At 38.3% G+C, this 22,119-nt stretch overlaps 1 protein-coding gene across 4 annotated transcripts in view; it reads left to right on the top strand.

The window, feature by feature from the left end:
- Positions 1–17,986, top strand: part of dnmt3ab (DNA (cytosine-5-)-methyltransferase 3 alpha b) — a 115,960-nt gene extending 97,974 nt beyond the window's left edge. For 3 of the 4 annotated variants that reach the window (XM_048596634.1, XM_048596633.1, XM_048596638.1), the window contains 2 exons: positions 11,212–11,330; positions 15,985–17,986. In XM_048596634.1, the coding sequence (XP_048452591.1) occupies positions 11,212–11,330; positions 15,985–16,126 (261 nt within the window). In that variant the 3' untranslated portion in view covers positions 16,127–17,986. The remainder of the gene's footprint in view (positions 1–11,211; positions 11,331–15,984) is intronic. The other variant, XM_048596637.1, reaches the window with a different exon arrangement.
- The last annotated feature ends 4,133 nt before the right edge of the window (positions 17,987–22,119 follow it).

The raw sequence follows: 22,119 nt of genomic DNA, 5'->3' as shown, positions 1-22,119 counted from the left end.
CTGTTCTATGTTCCCTCATTCTGTAGATTCTGGAAAAGTCCCTTCAGATTGAAAAATGGTAACCATGACTCCTATATTCAAGAAAGTGGGAAATTATAGGCCTATTAGTCTAACATCTGTCAAAGGGAAGATCTTGGAATCTACTATTAGGGAAAGATAGGGCATGTGGAAATGTGCAGAGCTCTTAGAAAATCTAACCACCAGTCTGGCAGAGTTCAATTGGTTTTGGGAAAGGAAGTCATGCTTGATTAATTTCTTAGAGTTCTTTGAGGAAATAACAAGCATGATGGGAAATAGCACACACTGGATGTCCAGACCTTAGATATCCAGAAAGAAAATTGACAGGGTGCCATGTCAAAGGTTGCTACACAAATAAGAGCTCATGGTAAATAAGGGAGCATATTAGCATGGGTAGAGAATTGGTTGGCTAATAGGAAGCAGAGGATGGACATGAATGGGTCACTTTCAGGCTGGTAGGCTGTGGTTGGCATGGATGATAGAACTGAATGTATGGTTGCTAAATTTGTTGATTGTGCAAAGATAGGAAGTTTTTTTTTTGTTTGTTCATATATATGGGCTTTGCAGACTAGGCCACCATTTATTGCCCATCCTAATTGCCATGGAGAAGATGACAGTGAGCAGCTTTCTTGAATACTGCAGTTCTTGGGGTGTCACAAAACAAATAATGCTGTTAAGAAGGGAGTTCCAGGATTTTGACGCGGTGACGACTAAAGGAATAGCAATTAGTTCCAAATCAAGATGGTGTGTGGTTTAGAGAGGATCTTGCAAATGGTGTATTCCCCTGCATCTGCTACCTTTGTCCTTCCAGATGGTTGTGGTCATGGGTTTGGAAGGTGCTGTCAAAGGAGCAATGGTGAGTTACTGCAGTGCATCTTGTTAATGGTACACACTGCTGCCACAGTACATCAATGGTGGAGGGAGTGAATGTTGAACATAGCGAAAGGATACCAATCAAGTGGGCTGATTTGTTGTGGATAGTGTCAAGCTTCCTTAGTGATGTTGGAGCTGCTCTCATCCAGGCAAGTAGGGAGTATTCCGTCACACTCCTGACTTGTGCCTTGCAGATAGTGGACTGGCTTTGGGGAAACAGGTGAATTACTCACCACAGAATTTCCTCCAAAATTGACCTGCTTTTGTAGCCACAATATGTATATGGCTGGTCCAGTTTGGTTTCTGGTCTCTGGTATCTCCCCCCACCAGGATGTTATTAGCAGGGAGTTCATCGATGGTAATGCTATTATACAGCAAGGGATGATGGTTAGATTCTCCCTTGTTGGAGATGGTCATTGCCCGGCACATGTGTGGCGCACATGTTACTTGCTATTTATCAGTCCAGGCCTGGATGTTGTCCAGATCTTCCTGCATATGACAGTGCTTCAATATCTGAGGAGTTGCAAATGGTCCAATGGCACATTGTGCAGTCATAAGAGAACATCCCCGCTCTGACCTTACAATGAAGGTCATTGATTAACCAACTGAAGATGGTTGGGCTGAGGATACTACCCTGGGGAACTCCTGCAATGATGTCCTGGGGCTAAGATGACAGACCTCCCAACAACCACAACCACCTTCCTTTGTGCTGGGTATGATACCAACTAGCAGACCATTCTCCCCAGGTGTCTGCTGACTCCAGTTTTCTTACTCTCAGTCAAATGCGGTGTTGATGTTAAATGCAGTCACTCTTAATTCATCTCTTAAGTTCACTCTTCTGTCCATGTTTGAATCAATGCTGTACTGAGGACAAAAATCACCTGGCCCTGGCAGAACCCAAACTAAGCATCAGTGAGCAGGTTATTCATTTGCAAATGCAACTTCATGGCAATGTTAATGATCGCTTTCATCATTTTACTGATGATCGAGAGTTGACTTATAAGATGGTAATTGCTTGGATTTGTCCTGCATTTTCCATTCCTGGGCAATTTACCACATTGTTGGGTAGATGTCAGTGTTGTATCTGTACTAGAACAACTTGGTAAGGGATGCAGGTAGTTCTGTAGCTCAAGTTTTCAGTATTTCTTAAGTAAGTTGTGAAGAACAAGGGGTAAGTCTCCAAAGGGGTGTAGATTGGTTGAGTGGGTGAGCAAAAATACTGCAGATGGAAAAATGTGAAATTGTTCATTTTGGCAATAAAACTAAAAAAAAAGCATATCATTTAAATTAAGAGAAACTGCAGAGCTCTGAGGTGCAGAGGGATATGCATGACTGGTACATGAGTTATAAAAAGGTAATATGCAGGTACAGCAAGTGATTAGAAAGGCAAATGGTCTGTTGTTTATTGTAAGGGGGGAATGGAACATAAAAGTAAGGATGATTTGCTATGAGTTATGTAGAATGTTGGTGTATTGTGTACGGATTTCATTTCCCTATTTAAGAAAGAGTGTAAATGTGTTAGAAGTAGTCAGAGAAGGCTTATTAGACTGATAACTACCTGGGATGGGAGTGTTACCTTATTGAGGAATAGTTTGGGTCTATATCCATTAAAGTTTAGATTAATAAGAAGTGGAACATAGAAGATCTTGATAGGACCCTGTCATCACAGATGCTGGAAGTATCGTTCCCTTTGTACAAAAGACTAGAATTAGGGGGCTGTTTAAAAATAAAGTGTCTTCCATTTAAGATGGAAATGAGGAGAAATTTTATCTCTTGTGACATGGAGTGTTTTTGGAACCTTCTTCCCCAGAGTCCGATGGAGGCCAGATCATTGAATGTTTTTAAGGCAGAAGTAGATAGATTCTTGATTAATAAGGGAGTCAGAGGTTATCAGACCACTATCAGGTCAGTCTTGATCTTATTAAGTGGTGGAGCAGGATAGAGGTGTCGTATGGTCTATTTCTGCTCCTAATTTATTTGTATGTCAACTCCTTCAGTCAATAGCTGTGTTGTAGCTTTGTTTTCAAGTGTTCATAGACTAAAAATGTCATGTTATCTATTTGTAGCAGTGTAATTAAACTGTGTGTATTTGTGCGCATTTGAGTATTGTGTACAGCATGTTTTTTTCTGTGTTCCACCTGGTTCATGTAAATGTATCCTCATCTTAAAACAGTATATCTTCTCATTCATTGCAAGCAATGTCACAGGAGATTATTCTTATTTTGATTGCTTGGTATATGAAAATGTCTTAAATCTTGCAAATGTCTGTTATATTCCATTCACTGAATTCCAATGTGTCACACTTTGTTGCAGTTGCAAAATAATCAAGGGCAAAAAAATTCAAGCATTAATTTGAGGCCTGCAATTTACAAGCAACCTGCTGACGAAACTTTGAGTTCACCTAAAATATGTTATAATTCCAATTGGCTATTATTTGCTAAATTCCCACCAGACCCAACTAAAATGTCTCAGTGGATCTGTAGACTACATGCGAGCAAGACAAGCAATACTGTATTTTATGTACAGTTCTGAGGTTTATCCATCACGTTTAAGATAATGTACTTCTTCAGAATTGCAAAAGCAGCTCAAAAATTTACAAGCAATTGACAACCTAAGATGAAAATGTCAAGAACTTCAAAATTACTTAATTGACCTAGATATTCCCAGGGTTTAAGATAAGATATTTGCGCTGGACTAGATTTGCTTTTGACTTATGGATTTTGATGTTTTCAAATCCGTTCAGCATTTTTATCCATTCAGACAAGCTGAACCTGGTGAACTTGATAATGATTGGTAGACCCTGACGTAGAACTAATATACGTACTATAAATGTCAGATACAATTGGTTGAGAGAGAAAATGAAGAAGAAAGTGTGACTAAGAATAAATATGAAAATAAAATGACAATTAATGTAAAAGATTTCTGAAAAGTCTTCAACCAGTTTATGAATATTAAGTGGGGACTCTGAGGTGGAATGGGTCCTATTAGGACAAAGAAGGTGATACTGTTTAGAGACACAGACCAAGGGTAGAATTGAGCATACCTAGTACAAAGGATCAGTCCCTCCACCATTGATGCACAGTAGCAGTTGGAAGTCAGTTATCTCTTCCAAAGACACCATGGCAGGCCATGAACAGGGTGGTGCCCTGGGCACAGTAATCTTCAGTTGCTTCATCAATGATCTTCCCGCCATCATAAGGTCATTAGTGAGGTTGGTTCACTATGATTGCACAATGCTCAGCACCATTCGCAGCACTTCAGATTATGAAGCAGCCCTTACCCAAATGTAGCAAGACATGGACAACATCCAAGCTTGGCCTGACAAGTGGCAAGTAACATTCATGCCACACAAAAACCAGACAATGAGTGTCACCATCAAGAGAGAATCTAACCAGTGTTCCTTGATGTATAATGGCTTCACCGTTGTAAACTTCCCCATAACCAATCCTGCAGGTTATCATAGACCAGAAACTGAATTGAACTAGCCATACACACACAGTGACTACAGAGCAGGTCAGAAACTGGCAACTCTGCAGTGAGTAACTCACTTCCTGTCTCCCTAAAGTCTGTCCACCATCTACAAAGCACAAATCAGGAGTGTGATGGAATACTTTCCACTTGCCCAGATGAATGCAGTTCCAAAAATTCAAGAAGCTTGACACCAGGTGGGACACTTGATTGGCACCCTCTTTACGCAGTTGAACATCCACTACACCATTGATGCACAGTAGCAGCAGTGTGAACCATCTGCTAGATGTTGTGGATCAGCTCACCAAACCTCCTTTGGCACCTCCCAAACCTGTGAAGGACCAAGGCAACAAATATTTGGACCTCTCGCATCTTGAGAGGATTCAGAAGTGATTTATCACAATAATTTCAGGACAGGAGGATGTAGGTGCTAAGCTAGAGAAGCTAGGGCTGCTCTTGTAGCAGTAGAGATTGAGGAGAGATTTGATAAAGGTGTACAAGATTATGACAAGTTTGGATTTTGAGGGTTTGGATGATGAATAATGACAATGAATAGCAAGCCCTGACATACTAATAGTAAAAATTCAGTAGATGACACTGCAGTATTTCTAGTTGGTCCATTTTTGATAGGGAACTTGCATGAAAAATTCAGGCCTGTCATACTTGTGGATCTAGTGTGAGACTCACTCATGTTAGGTAGATTATAAAAGCTTTGCACAATCTGTTTCTTCCGAAAAGAGATCTCCCTTTCTTTTGGTTGTTTCTGCAATCTAGATCTTAGGTTGTCAACTGTTTGTAAATTCCTGAACTGCTTTTGTAATTCTGAAGAAGTGTAACATCTTGCATGTGATAGATGCACCTCAGAACTTTATATAAACTGAAGTATCTCACGTGATGCTTGCAGGTGACATCAAGAAGGCACTAAGGCATTCTTAGCTATTAGCTTGGCTTCTCATTCTAGGGTAACAGGTTAGTTAGGTCTGGTGGGATCTGGTAAATGACAGTCAATTGTCATTATAATATTTTAGGTGAAATCAAATTGGCGTCAGTAAATTGCTTGTAAGTTGAAGCTCTCAAATTAATGCTTTAATTTTTTTATTTCCAGGATTATTTTGCAACTGCAACTGCAGTAACAACTATACTCAAAATGGCAGAGATGGGACAATAAATAGCTAGACAAAAAATTTCAGGCTATTTAGGTCAGGCTTTTTGCTGTTATCTTCTTGATGTACTGGCACCAGTTACGATCGACACTGAGGAGATTGCTTCAGTTCTAAGTATAATGTTTTTCACTTTTTTTTGATGCTCTGAATGAAATCCAAAACATGATGCATCTCAGTTATTTCATGATAACCTGACAGTGGGTACAATACCAGGGCAAAATCTTGTTGCAGTGGTGAGAGTCCTTATGCTGAAACCACAACTGAGAAGGACTTCTGCTCAGAAGCAGAACAGGTAGCTGAGCAGAATGACATGGGAACCATCCAATTAGCTGTGCACAATCAAGGCACTCAGCCAATTGTGTGGCAGTGGCAGTCAGGAAATTGCCCACCTTGCAGCCAAGATGGTCGAAGGTGCAGGCACTATATTTAAGCAGCATCCAAATAGGTATCTTCCACATGAAAGCCAGCAGTATCATTCTGCCTGCCTGAGAGATGGATTTGGAACTTTATCCACTCCTCCTCGCCACACTTTTATACCTGGAGTTGCAGCTATCACTCTATCCTCCCTCTATCTCAGTCACCTTTGACCTTCCCTCCACTAGTCTCCCTTCAATACCCTAATCCTGACTTTTGTGACCCTCAAGCCATGCCACCAACACCCTTGATCAAATTTTAACGTAGAACTACTCCCCAGTGCCCTTGACCTGTGAACTGTCAATGTTGATCACCCTGTCATCCTTGACCTGTTCCCAATTAAGCTTGATCTTCCCTGTCCTGCTTGAACTGCTTTCAACAGAAATTGACTTTCTCTGTGTCATCCAACTCCTTTCCTCTGTTCCCTACCGTCCTTCCTTGAATGACTCTGATCCAACCCTTCCTCCCTCAGATGTCTAAGCCATGATTACTCTCTTCACCATGAACAGCTGTACCCAAACTCCCAATAGCTGCCACATTCCTTCCATGGATAGCCATGTGCCGAGTTCCTAAATAACCATCTCATGGACTTAGCCTCGTCTCTCTGGTCCAATAAAATTCCCTATACAGCTGGTACTCATTCTAAAGCTACCAGGAAACTTCCCTCAGAGATAGTAGGAACTGCAGATGCTGGAGAATCCGAGACAACAAGGTGCAGGGCTGGATGAACACAGCAGGCCAAGCAGCATCATAGGAGCAGAGAGGCTGACGTTTCGGGCCTAGACCCTTCATCAGGAAACTTCCCTCACCTGCTTCGTGCCATCTTTATCCATGTTTCTCATTTATTGCCAACTTAATCACAACGATACCATTTAACCTGACAACCAAGTGTTTTAATGAGTGTGCACAACATGCTAATCCATGTAAAAATAGTCTCTCACTGCTTGCTGTCAGGAACCACAAACCACCTTTCACCCACTGCCAACTTACCTTCCAACTTTAATCCCACCATTGGAAAAGTGACATTTTGCCTTCTGCATAAGTATGTGCCTCCCCCCATCCCAGCTCTCATTTCCAACTCCCAGGTGTTTCACTAGGATCTGCACAAAGTCTGGCTGCTGCTGTGAGCCATTAAACTACAGGATCTCAGCAACTCATTTTAGATAGGACAAGATATTCATCCAAATGATTAAACCCCTTTCTTTCCAAAGCCTTTTTTTTTTATCATTTTATTGCCGTGAACCCGTTCAAATGCCAGCAACTTCAAACCTCCCACAGTTTCAATCTGTAACTTTACAATACTCTTTCTGTTACAAAATTTGACCTGAAGAGCTGATGTAATTTTATGTTCCTCTTCTGGAATCTATGATTTCTGGTTCAGGAATTTTGTGTACACCAGTAAAATTTAGCTAATTTAGACTTGTATAATCCAAATGAAGCCTTAAAAATTTCAGTCACAACTTGCCAAGAAAGAAAAGCTTTTGGTTACACAATCACTCTTTACAGTTAAAGTCCTCTGCATGTTGCTATTCAATCTTGTACTCTTCTGTTCAACCTTTTCTAACAACATGGTATTCCAATTTGAAAGCAAAAATTAAAACTGGACTCTCAAAGGAATTTGTCGTACCAAGTTGACCTACAATTTTGAAATGAGCTCCTTCTGTTTGTATTTTAAATGTCTTGTTATTTTGCCCAACACTTGTGTGTTTTCCTTACAACGACAACTGTGTTTGGACTAAAATTTGCTTCATATTTTGTTAACCTGGAAATTCTGGTCAGCACATCAACCTGTTCATTTTTAGTTAAGGCTTCAAGCTCCAAAGGTTTCACCAGTAGCTTACCTCCTATTTGGATCAAATGGGCAGTGTTCAACAGGCAAACTGTGGAACATTTTGTTTAATCTTGTCCATTGATAAAATAAAGGGCTGATGTCTATAATAGGTCATATCAATACTTCCAAAATGCCACAGAGTTTTTGCAAAAAATTACTTTGAAGCCTGGTGATTCTTGTTATGTGCAGTAAATGTAGCAGTCCAACTTGTCCATGCCAACCAGATATCCTAAATTAATCTAATTCTATTTGCCGGCATTTGGTCCATATCCCTCTAAACCCTTCCTATTCATATAGCTATCCAGGTGCCTTTTAAATGTTGTAATTGTACCAGGCTCCACCACTTGCTCTGGCAGTTCATTCTATAAACACACCATCCTCTGCATGAAAAAGTTGCCCTTTAGGTCCCTTTTAAAACTTTCCCCTCTTACAGTAAACCTGTGCCCTCTAGTTTTGGACTCTCCCACCCCAGGGAAAGGAACTTGTCTGTTTATCCTATCTACGCCCCTCATGATTTTATAATGGTCACCCCTCAGCCTTCAACATTCCAAGGAAAATAGCCCCAGTCTATTTGGTCCTCCTGAAATATAATGGGACATTTTAACCCTATCTGCCCAACATGAACCATTGAAACAGTATTTAAAGGGGAATTTATCTGCATGTAATTTGATCCAAGGATCTGTGTATTATTGTAACTTTTTGATCACCAGGAGATTTTCCACTTTACATTATCATTATTTCTGTCATTATTTACCTTACTTGCCTTCAATACGTTTTATTTGCTTATCGTGTGTGCCATTCTTCCCAGAGTTATTGTTAAAGATAGAGTCATACGGCAAAATGTTCTCCACCTAAAGATGATGGGCTTGGAGTTGTGATTGATCCAGGAACTTAGTGAGGAGAAGCCTTGGGACATTAAAAGGAAGTTTCTCATGGGCGGTAGGGATCTAGATTGACTTGCATGCACCAGTTGGACTGAATACAGCCCCAGTTAGATACGATTCTGTGGGTGTTGTGAAATTTTGCAGCCCATGGAGCAGTCCTCGCCCTGTATGTGGAAGATGCTGTTTCCAGGGAGTCAGCTTCCTTGCAGCAAGCTAGGGGACTATTGAGCCAGATGCTTCACATCACTGTGATAGGTGCATGGACAAGAAAGGCCATACCGATGGCCCTAACAGTGCACTGGGAGGAGTTTCCCCTTCACTTTATTGGGTCTTATAGCTTTGCCCAGAATCGTTTTAACTTCAGATATGGGCACAGATGATCCCTAATTTACTTCAGCAGCAACTACCTCTCCCAATGGGAGGGATCTGATTGGACCAACAGAGTTGATGGCTTCTGGGGATGACTAATTAGGAGGCCATCTCTAGAATGATTGGACCATGGTTGCACCAGCAAGTGCAGGAGCCTGACCTCCATTTGGTCCTGGCACTGGGCTTCCAACAGCTGTGGGAAAGTCTCCCCCTCAGCTTCAGCAACAGCTCAGCATATTAAAAGGCGGCAGGTAAGGATGGCAGGGAGAGTGAGGGCTGAGGTTAGTGAGGATGGGTACTCATAGGGGACATTTCCAACAAACAGGGTGTACACTCTTAAACACAGTTCCTTGGCTCCATCTGAAGAGCAATGCAGGCTCCTCTTCTTCAGGTAGGCTCTTACAGATTTAAGTAGCCTCCTGCAACAGGACTTGTGACTGCAGACTAGGAACCAAACTTTACCAGTGACTCTCACATACACTACAGTCTTTGACCTCTTTGCCATTGCCTTCTTCCAGCCTGCTACAAAAATCCTTCTCCACACATGCTAGTACACAGCTACATTCAATTACTCATCAATGTCCCCTTTGTCAGAGCTAAGCAGTACATCCTCTCCCCTCTCCCCCCACCAAGTCGATGTGAGAAGGTTTGGGATTTAAAGGAGTGCTGATTTTCCTTATGGCCAGGGCATCATTGACTGTACAATTTTGCCATAAGGGAACCTGGACACCAGGCAGCAGTATTTGTGAATAAGAAGGCCCTTCAGTTCAGTCTAGTTCATCTTGGACCAGGGAAATAAGCTCTTACAAGTCAATGTATGGTAACCAGTCTTTGTCACAATACATTAATCATGTGACATTTACTATTCTTGCACAATTTTCAATTGTTCCACCAACTCAACACTAGAGTTGCTGGTAATACAAAGGAATACCTTTCTGACCGTGGTTCATGACAACCACCCACAACCCCATCAAAGCCTGAGCAGAAAGGGACAGCCAGCATTGTTAGAACCTTATTTTCCCACAGTGTTTCTGCTGCTAGTGTGTTAGAGAAGATCAAAGGATATTAACTGCTGGAACATTTTGCATGGATTAATGAAATTTGGCAAGAAACTGCCTATTAAAATTAAGAATCACATTATGATCCTGCCACTAAAATCTTGGGAACATTTGTACAAATACTGCCAAATGTTTGCAATTCCATACCAGATGTCAATTTATTTTGATTATAGTCACTTGGCATGCTCAATTTTCTGAATTCTCCATTGTTTAGTAAGAAGTCAGAACATTCCACTGTGGGAATAATGTTAACAAGTGCCTGCTTTACCAGGTTTCATAAAATTATGAATTCTTAATAATTTTCATAATTCTTTGTTTTCTTTGTGTTAGATTACCACCCTAACACTGTGCTTTCCTTAAATATATACTAACATAAAGAAATTGTAAAAATATAAAAAAGCCCTCTACAAGTATTTCTAAATCTATCTGTTTGCCTCTCCCACGTTCATGACTCTAAACATTAGGTCATATATTGAACTGCATGTAACTCAGTAAGAAAGATTGTCCAACAGAAGCTGAGCATAACTTTTGACAAATTTGAATCTCAAACTCATAACTATTTTTTTGGCTATGTGCCATATTTCACATTGTTCAGATTTCAGCAGTGTTTTTAGGTAATCTAAATTCCATGTTTAAATATTCCCAAGTTTGCCCTCTGTTGCATAAAAAGGATCCAATCCTTACGCATAATGTAGAGGAAACAACATTAATCTTTTGCCTCCATTCTGGTTTAATGGTTCTGATTATTATTGTGTAGTATTGTATCATTTCCAAAATTATAATGGGGCAAACGTATTGAAAGCATGTAATTCTTTTCCCATCAATGAACATTGACTGTCAATGACAATGTTACATAAAATATCAGATCAGAAAATATCGAACCTTGGCTATTTTTTATTTAATTATGTGCTCAATTCCAAAAATTGCATCTGTTTAACTTGCTTTCTATTTCTGTGGAACATTAAAGTGGTTTGAAACTTAGAGATCATGTTGCATTATGAAACATAAACAAAGCGTGTATTATAGTTCCTCATTATTTTGTAAAATGTAAAGCTAGATTCATCTCACTAGTTTTGGATTTGAATTGTTCTTTCAATTTTCTTTTGGTTTTAAGCATAACTTTTTTCTTTTAGTTCAACAAAGTGCGAACCATCACCACTAGATCTAATTCTGTCAAGCAGGGCAAAGACCAGCATTTCCCAGTCCTAATGAATGAGAAGGAAGACATTCTCTGGTGCACTGAAATGGAAAGGTATGTTTGTTTTGCTCATACCCAATCCCAGTTTATACTTCTAGATACTGGGAGGATACAGGCCTCTCACTGTCAATATGACACAATTACACAGATGTGGAATAGTTTAACTCCAGATAATTTCAAAACCCAAACTTTTGCAAGTCCACATCCAATTCATCAATTTCAGACTGCATTACCATGTTAGTTATTTGTCCTCTGAGCAGTAGTTTACACGCAAATTTGACAGAAACCTTTAGAATATTTGTACAACAACTTGAATCTCTCCAGTCGTACATAAGAGTAAGAGTCCAGCCCCCTGAGCAGACTGTATCATTTTGTTGATCATAGCAACTGTCTGAATTGGATTTCACTGCAAAATGATTCAGTACACTAGTGAAACAATGGTTAGAGAGCTCTACGGCCACATCTCTAATCCAAATTAAATTCAAATTCCTATAACCAAGCAATAGAGGATATGTGACCATAGAACATTGGAGGTAGACCCTATGATTGATTCCCTGTGTTTCAGCCACTAAACCTACCAACTCCTGGGCTGCAAAGGAGGAGTGGGAATGATAGTCTGCCGAGCATCAACTAAAAAACCAAATTCTTCCAGTTACACACTACTATTAGGGGTGCAGACCAGGCCAAGATCTAAAACTAAGATCATCCTTTCCATCTTGGGATGCTGCTATCCCTTTAAAGTCAGCCTCCTCTCCTGTAGAACCGGTGAGAAATTTTGTTATGATCATGATGGGATTGGGATGGTAAGTAGATGTCCCACTATACTCTCTTTGGCAAACAAGCAGATCTTTTTGATCCCAAATTCCCTTCTCATATATCTATAACACTCTTATTACCTTTACAAATACCTCACTTGACTGAAATTTTCATCTTCTGGAGGGGTATACATCACATTCTCAAATTCTTGGGTAAAAATTAAACAGATTTTACTGCCAGACTATAGATAAACAAGCTAACAGTTTCTTCCAAATTGATTGCAATCAGTTTCTTCCTTTGGACTTTGTAATTACAAGGGATCACCGATTTAGGAACGCTCATATTTATGAATGTGATCCCATACTGGGGAGTAATTTTAAAGATTCGACGAGGAACGGCTCCTTTATTTTGACCTGTGTAGTGTTCTGACTTGCAAACAAATCGACCTGAGTCTCGACTCCAGAATGGAATGCATTTACAACCTGGGGACTGCCTGTGGTCTTGTTAAAAGCACAAAATTTAAATGTGTTGCAGTCCATTCTTCCCTTCAAATCTTCTATTGAATTTAGCTGTATTACGGATACTATTTCAAAGATGTTCCCTTTCTGAATCATTATAATAATTGAATGCATACGTGTCCGTTATCATTGACTTTAAACTATGGTGCTTTAACAAATAAGACTATGAATATGTGCTGTAAAATTCAGTCCATTTTCTACTTCATTTACTAATTTATCTCTTATTAGCACAGCTTGAAATCTCTCTTTTTTACTTTCTTATGGGGCTCCTTTTTTAAAATCATCCTGATAAATTCAATAATTCAATACTGTGTATCATTTTTCTTACTTCAGCCTGCATAGGTTCCAATTGTTGATGACACTCACTTAGATTCCTCCTTCCTACTATCCCAGGAGTGCAACATTCACATGAATTCTTAATCATTTCTACATAGCATATATCTTGGCACATTTAATTTACTAAAAAAAGGATGTGCACATATGTAGCACCTTTCACAACTACAGGATGTCACAAAGCAAGCTAAAGCCATTGTTGATACTGGGGGATTCAGCATTGGTAATGTCATTAACATCAAGAGGCAATAGTTAGATTCTTTCTTGTTTGAGGGTCATTAGCTGGCTCTTGAGTGATATATATGTTGGTAGCCATTTAAACAACTGAAGCCTGGATATGAGCTGCTTCAGTATTTGAGGAGTGGTGAAGGTTACTAAATATTGTGCAATCATCAGCAAACATCCCCAATTCTGACCTTATGATGGAAGGAAGGTTATTGATGAAGCAGCTGAAGATGAATGGGCTTAATGAGAGATCTACCACTTGTTGAATAATCTTTTGTGGCCTAGAATCTGCTTTGCTTTGACCATCTGGATGTGCAGGTATTAAGCTAGCTGCCACCACTGAAAAAAACAGATAAAGGTATACATTATCTTAGTGTAGAACAGGTGAAAACAGAGTACAGAAGGTTAAAAAAAATGAACAGGAGTGACTTGCTCTTCCATCCAACATGATCAATACTGACCTTCAGCTTCAATTCCACTTTCCTGTCCATTTCCTGTATCCCTTGACTTTATCAGGGAAATGGAACAAGGTGACTGGTCTTTCAGAGAACATCTCTCTCACTGTAACCATTTCCATGATTCTACAGTTTATTACAGTTTATAGAAATTATTTAGATGAAGGGACAGAATTTATTGATGGCACAAAGGTAAGTAGGAAAGTAAAGTTGAAGTGGACATCTGGAGTCTGCACAGGGATCTAAATAGGTTAGGTCAGCGGCCAAAGATCTGGTAAATGGATAATGTGGGAAAATGTAATATTGTCCATTTAGGTAAGGAGAATAAAAAAGAGCATATTACCTAAAAAATGAGCGGTTATAGAGCTCTGAGATGCACAGGGATCATGGTTTCCTACACATGAATCACAGAAGGTTACTATGCGGGTACAGCAAGTAATTAGAAAAGCAGGTATCATTGATTGTCAGGAGATTGAATACAAAAGTAGTGAGGTTATCTTCTGGCCATACAGGGCATTGGTGTGGTGGGGCCACACCCGGAGTATTGTGTACAGTACCAGTCACCTTATTTAAAGAAGGGAGTAAATGCATTCGAAGCAGTTCAGGGAATGTTTATGTACCTGGAGTGAGTAGGATGTCTTCTGAGGAAGTGTTGGATAGGCTGTACTTGTATTTGCTAGAAGAGTAAGTTTAGAAGAGTAAGAGCAAGTCTTGATTGTAACATGAAAGATCCTGAGGCAACTTGGCAGGGTGGATGTGGAAAAGATGTTTACCCATTTTCCAGACCACTTTGCCGATTTGACTTGTGCAATCTATAGGAAGAATAAGGTTCCCTGCCATTACATTTATTACATTGCCTTTGTCACTGGCTTCAATGATTTCGTGTTCAGTCCTGTGATCCTTTGTCAGAAATAATATTAAACCAAATGTCTACACTCTCAGATAGATATAAAAGTTCCTACAGCACAATCTCAAGGAAGAGTTTGAGAGTAGTAGACGCCACTATACAGTGCTCCTGATGGCCACAAACACTGAAGTCTCAACCTCTGCAAAGATCACATTAGATGAGTTGCTTCATCCCAATTACTTACTCCTTTCTCATTGTATGTTCTCTTCCATCTCTAACAGCGACATCAGTCATGTTAGCAACTCCCAAGTATAAAGTGAATGTGTCTTACAGTCTTACACCGAGCATCTGAATGCAAAATTCTGAACTGAAGTCAAACCTTCCCTCATTCATTTGAAATCTGGGCTATGAGCTACATACTTTGCCTCGCACCAAGTTCAAAATGATTGCCATGTGACTGCAAATTGATCATCGGAGGAAATTGAAGCTCATTCTAGACTTGACATGAAACAAGCAACCAAATGACGCAGAGGCAGAAGAAATATTAGGCATGATCAAAGGGACATAGAACAGGGCTTCAGCTGCAAACATGTAAGATTTAATTACCAAGGCATGTGGAAAGCGAAGAAAGAGCAAGAGCCAATGATATATTCTTAATAATCCAAAGGTAATATTGTGTATGGGAAAAGAAGCCAATGCTGAAAATGATCTAACTATGAATATGCAAGAGTCAAGACTACCAAGCAATGGCAGTCCCATTGAACTGTACAAGAGACCCAAGGCATCAGAGGATAACTGTACGATTTAACTTGTCAAAAGCTCCTGAGAGAATTAAGATAGTCCATTAATCCTACCAACAGATACGATCTGTGATTGTTTAGGGCTATTTTAACGCTGTTACAGGGAGAGATTCAAGTATGATGTTGCAGGAAGGATTAGCATGGATTTTAGAGGCAACAATGCCTTTAGAAAAAAAAAGGAGGTTGCAGGTGGATGATAATTTCTGAGGATAGAAGGATTAAGGTTGAGTTTTTTTTAAACAATCTCAGTTTTCCATTTAAGTTCTTCCATTTCATCAAACCAAACTATCCTTCTTCATACCCTGTGTCCACTTGTCACAGTGCAAATGCTCAGTAGAACAGTGCTTTGGTAAATTCAAGCTTACAGCAAAAAAAGTATTTTAGCCTCACACCATTACAATGTGCAAAACAAATTGCTACTTCTTTGTACCAAATCACGTTATCTTTGAAAGTCAGAGGTATGGAAATACTTGGCATTCTCTTGGTTTATTAAATGTTTAATCACCTAATGAGAACTCATTTTCTGGAACGAGAAGGTATTTTTAGGTGAACTGGCTCACAAACCAGCTGTTTTTAGTGAAACGCCGTACAAAGTTTTCTTGTTTCAATCTGGCATTTTCTCAGGTTTCCCATATCAATTCGTTGATTTACAACAACGTATGTATCTATGCATGCATGAATGGACATATTTTTCATAATCTTGAAATAGGTTTCATTAGAATGAAACTTCATTGTAATGCTGTTGACAATAGAAGTATTTCACTTTTTCTTCAGGGTGTTTGGTTTCCCGGTCCATTACACAGATGTCTCCAATATGAGCCGCCTTGCCCGACAAAGACTTCTCGGGAGATCCTGGAGTGTTCCTGTCATACGTCACCTGTTTGCACCACTGAAAGAATATTTTGCCTGTGTTTGAAAACAAAGAAGAAAAGGAACTTATTAAAAGAAAGGAAAGAAATTAATTTACTCCAAGGAAAAAGAAGTCACATTCTGTTAGATGTTACTTAATTTCACTATTTTAAATGTCATCCTTTTTATCCTATTTAATTTTTTAAATGTTTTTAATTTCAGCTATTTTAATGGGTGATTTTATAATTATTGTTTATGTTGTGTTCAAGCTGTACTTGAGATGAGGCTGTTCAATCCTTTGCAGCACTGGGAAAATGACAATTTTGCCTTGTGTAGGTGGATAGGAGCAGCAAGAAGAAGCTGGATTTGAACAGAGCCTGGAACATCAAGTCAGCCAGCTGAGCCTTGCCTTACCAGCACCATTTCTGGTATCTATCTCGAGCAAAAAAATCAACGCTACATACAAATATTATACAATACTTCAGGTGCCTCCAACCAGAAACCATGAAGAAACAGTATATCAGCTGCCAGTACCTCTCATTTACAATACACTGATAGTTGTTCGAAAAAGGTACTACTGTGCAACAATTTCTGCAATGGTGCTTTTACAAAAGGTGATTGAAAACATCAGCTCTGATGTTGCCTTACCGTTTACAAGAGGCAGAATTGTAAAATAATCAGGAAAGAGCAACATTTAATGTTGTTAAGGTGGTCTTTAGTGGCTTGAGTGTGAAAATGTAGTAATGTTTTCATTTTCTCAAGAAGTCACTTTTAAGGACTTTTGCCATGACTGTAATTTTTCTATCATGTTTGTACAATAAGAAAAAATATATAACAGAAAATGGTGCTTTTTTCTTAAGCTTTCATCCTTGGGCTAAGGCCTGGTGCTTAACTTAACAGGTCACTTATAGGCAGCACAAATAGCCAGCCAACATGCAGTGATGTGTTTGGTCATCCAAAACTAAATGACAGGCTGCAGTTTTTTACTGAAGGACTGATGAATTTTTTACATCTGTGTTTTCCTTTTATTTTGGTTGATTTTTTTAAAATTTCCTAAGGGGTCTCTTTTATACCAGGAAATACCCCTCCTTGTAGCTGCATATAATCAGGTGCAAGTCAATACAGTGCAGCTTGATGGTGTAATTTTGCCTTTTTTTTTCCTTTGTTCCCATTTCCTTCCTTATCCTTTAGCTTTTTTTTGTTAATCTACATTTTTTTGTTGTTTATAAGTTGTTTATGCGAATCGTATTTCTGCTGTCAGTACTTGATCAAACACAACCGTCAGTTTTCCTTGAAGCAGTTGTCGATTCATATGGTGCTACACATTTTTTTTCTGAAATATTGAAAGAAATCTGCTATCTTGACAATGATTTATTAAGTTCTCATAGTCAAGGAAAAGCACTATTATTTTACTCTTTTAAGAAAAGAAAAAGGCATTTTAACTTTGTACTTGAAAAGAAAAAAAAATCAGTTTCATGTGTTTTAGCCTAGACAGTGCCGTAGTTGGTGCTTATTTGTGGGAATCATGTATTCATATTGAAGACAATGTAGTAAATTTGCTAATACTTTTACTGTTACATATGTATTTGCTTGATCCCCAGCAGCAGTGCATTTTCTTTCCACATTCCACGCAGCAAACAGTATTTCTTTGGTTTTATTTCTTCATTTTACTGTCATTATAACTTTGATAATATTTATTGATGATAATGTGCATTTCAAAGTTAAGAGATTTCACTGAAGATTGTATTTCAGTGAATATTGTATTACAGTGTATTGCTCGTGACATAGCTGTTTATGGAAAGGTCAGTATGTGGAGCAGCTGTAGCAGTCAACCTCCACCCTATTTTCAATGCCCAAAATGCTCCTTTCTGATGTACTTGTGCTGGAGAACACTTGAATAAATGTATTGGTTTTTTTGTGCAAAGTGTACACGGTTGTGTATCGGCTTGTTGTGTATTCTTTTGTTCTTCTAGTATATTGTTTCTTTCTACTGTAGATCCAGTTGGCTGACATCTAGGGGAAATAAAATCACGCCTTTGTGTGACCTGGTTCCCTTAAATTAATCAGTTAGTTGAGTAGGACGTTTGCTGCTGAGGAGCAAAAAGAAAATTCCATAAGTTTTATTCAGAAACAGCTTATTATATTGGCACACTAGGAAAAATGTTTCTAGTACTGTATGTGAACATTTTCAGACTCCAATATTTCCATTTCTCATATGATGAAGGAACTCTGCTGTCCTGAAAGCTAATTTTTCAGATATGTGCATCTGATCCAGTAAACGGAATCAAATGCAACATTTTGGCAAATTTACTCAGAAACCAATTCTCTGCCTAGTGTTTTAAACTGTGTGCTGCTGTGCTGTGGGGAAATGAAGCTTGTAACACTGCAGTTTTTTCACCACATGGGTGGCCACACTTAGCTGCCTCCTTGCTTACCTGCTGACTTCATTGTGGACATGTTTCCCAGTACAAATGGTCCCAGGTGCGTCACATTATCCAGAGTACTGAGTTACAAAGTGCTGATTTTATTAGATAATACACTTGTTGCACAATCAACATAAAATTAGAGAATGAAATGTTAAAGATGACCTGTGGGGGCTGTTGTGGCGCAGTGGTCCAGGTTCAAGTCCCACCTGCCCCTGAGAAGTGTCATAACATGTCCAAAAAGGTTGATGAAAGATAATGATTGAAGATGACCTGTGCAAATCTGTTCCTTTCGGAGCAGCGTTAGCCTATAGTTGGGGAAGCACTTTTTAACTGGTAACAACTTGAAGGACTAAAAAGCTCTTTGTTTTCCCTCCTCTTCTACAGCATCCAATTTTGTCAGAAGGGAATGTTTATGCCAATAAGACTAAGAGCTTCTTGTAAAATCTGTATCCAAATAACATCCCAATTAGAACAATTAGTTCAGATTAGTAACTAATTACCAATACTTATTAAGTTTAAAAAAAAATGTAGGGCTGGGGTAACTCTTGAAACTCCAGTAGCCAGCAGATATAAGGCCCCACCCCCTTAATGATATATTTTTCTATTTATATTCTCTCCCAATTTTTACCATTTTTCCCTAACATGACTGCTCGCCTCAGTGCTGTTTTTCTTCAGCCAGGACAGTGGAGAGCTCCAAGCTGTGACCTTCTTCATACATTATACCACTGTTTCTTTATCTTCAACTAATAGAAAAAGTGCAATTATCTGGAATAAGCAGGGACTAGTCCTGTAGTAAAATTTAAAAATTCTTTAGGGCATTTTCTGAGCTGCCAGTTAAAAATGGTCGAAATGATCCCAATTTAAGAAAGCAGACTTAAGCAATATAAATGATCTTAATTTTAACTTGCAGTTTCTGCATTTTAATGTGCTGCAAACATCATAGTGTTTTGTTAACCAGCAGCATATATCTAACTCATAACTGGTAAAGCAGCCTATTTGCTGCAATGCTTAAATATTTGTCAGAGGGCAAGTTTGAAGGAAATTTTTCTTTGCTTGTGACTGGACTGCTCAGTTAGGAATTTTTGAACTGCATTAAGCTCCAGCTCAATAGAGAAAAAAAAATCAGGAGAAAACCTGACCCATTCAAGTTTCCCTTCTGCTGCGTGATCCTAGCACAGCAACTCTCCACAGCTTGGAACTGTCCATTCCTCTCCACTGAAGAATAAAGCATAATGGTGCTAAAGGGTGGCAACTGTAAGGATCTAACGGGGGGAAAGAGGTACAAAATATTTTTTTAAATGCTTAAAAACGTACTCAGTACATAAAAATCTAGCTGTGATAAATTTGGAGTCCATTCTGGAGCACATTGTATCACACCAGGGTTAATGGCAACTCCAGTGCACAGAAAAACTATCTTAAAGGGGCACTGATGTCACAAAAAAGTATTTTGAGAAAACTTTTTTTGTTTACGAACTCATAATGCAATTATGTTAATTGTTCAAAAAAATCACTGAATCAGTCATTCATGATATCATCATGATTCAAAATGGTGCATGCCTATTTCTTTCTCGCCAAACAAAAAAGGTTTGCCAAACACTTTTTCATGAAGACAGTATCCCTTTAAATATTAAAATGAGGTATTCTCTCATCTCTTTCCTTTAATATATATATACCCACACCCATCATTGATATTATGATTATATAAGGTGTAACCCTGCTATGTGACTGTTACTGTAAGGATGGTTAATGTAACTGCTCAAAATTTATACCGGTACATTTATTTGTGACTGTATGTCTGTTAAACCTCAATAAAATGTTATACAAAATTGCACTGCTAAGCAACAAATGTATGATTGCCTTCAGTTTTTTAATTCTGTGATAATGACACTCACTGCACTAATTTTATTCATAAGAAAAGCACAACTATCTCATAATTCATGATCATTTTCCACATTATTTATTAAAATGATGCTCCATTTATACTGAAAAGTGGACCTTACAATATTTAATTGAATGAAGCTGTTCTGAATCCCTATTATTTTGCAGGTATAATGATCCATTTATAAAGAAATACAACAATGCCACAAATGATTTTTTAACAAAACAAATATTCCTACATATAAGAGAATTAAATATACTAAACAATATTAACATACACTGTTATAAATCATATCGTTAAGCATCTAGATTTCCTTCTTATTTACCCCCAAGAATTTTTTAGAAAATTCAGGAATCTTAAAGTTATTTACTTCTCATAAGACCACCCATAAATATGCTACAGTCCTCTGGAAACATTTCCTGAGCTACAGTATTCACAGAGGTAAAACTTTCACTCCCCCTCTCTTACTGTGAAGCTATTGCTTCCTGGCTCTGGTTACGTTTCCAACACTTCCAAGCTAATCTGCTGGTTATTTTCTTTCGCAGTAAGTCTGTGAAGCCTATCCTGTATATTCCTCCACCAGTTTCAAACTAGACAATCATTCAGCTTCTGTTACTAACAATATTTAATTTGAGATTAAGCCTTATCCATATTCCATGTATGGAAAGATGAAGTTCGGGTTTTACTCTATTTACAATACAGTTTTATCTATCGTTTACTTGGCAATGTCTTGATTAGCTGTTAACCACAAACTGTAATTAATATCTCTCCCAGCAAACAGATAAATTGACACCACAAATCCTTCCTAATAAGCTCTAACCAGCTCCATGACAATGTATGCTGCTCAGTTATCCTCAAATTGACTTTTCATTCTGTTACAATTTCTTCTTTGATCTGGTGAAGTTAATGGATGTTACAACTCAGGATTTTACTAAATGCTTTTAAACTAATTTAGCTGTAATCCCCAAAACAACATCTTTCTGGACTGCACTTTGTAAGCAGTGGAGATGCAAGTCAGTCTCTGCTATTCTGATCTTTTTAATGTACTACCTAGGAGATATATTCCTAAAACTAAAACTTAAATTTCAAAACAAATTTAAAATTAGATATTTGCAAAATGGAATAATTACACGATAAAATGATAGAAACATTTTGCACTTTGAATAAGCTTTTCTGTCCTGTAGTAGAAAATTAAATAATAAGCTGTGAAATTTAATTGGTCAAACTTATGAAAAGGTAGCTTAATCTTCAATAACAGGAGGTCTGCATGTAGAAACTCTGCAGTCAAACTGCATTATGATCCTTTTTCTGAAATTATTTATTAGGATTTACCTTTTATTCTATTCGATAAACACAGTTATAGCCAAACAGTTTATAATTGGTCTGTATGAAACTATGGTCAAAATAACACAATTAACTTTGTGAACTATAACATCCACTTCCCACCTACATAAGTTTTCTTTCAGGGTTAAAGTAAGATTAAATTCGTATTGGTTTCAACAGTGAGAAAAGAAAAATTACCCTCATAGCTCCTGTTCTCTCTCAGAACATAGATTATCTTCTCACTGACACCCAAATGTAATAAAGGAATAATCTAGGATATAAATAGGAAATGCTGGGAATATTCAGCAGGTACAGCAGAATCAATAGTGACAGAAACAGAAATAATGTTCTGTGTCATCAATTTTCAAAAGACTGAAGATTAGCCATTCTGCTGCTCAATCTTGATCTATTTATATTCACATTTCCTATTTA

This window comes from Rhincodon typus, chromosome 5 (genome assembly GCF_021869965.1).
Source record: "Rhincodon typus isolate 14 chromosome 5, sRhiTyp1.1, whole genome shotgun sequence".
Classification (NCBI taxonomy): Eukaryota; Metazoa; Chordata; class Chondrichthyes; order Orectolobiformes; family Rhincodontidae; genus Rhincodon; species Rhincodon typus.
This window is presented reverse-complemented; position numbering and strand designations above follow the sequence as displayed.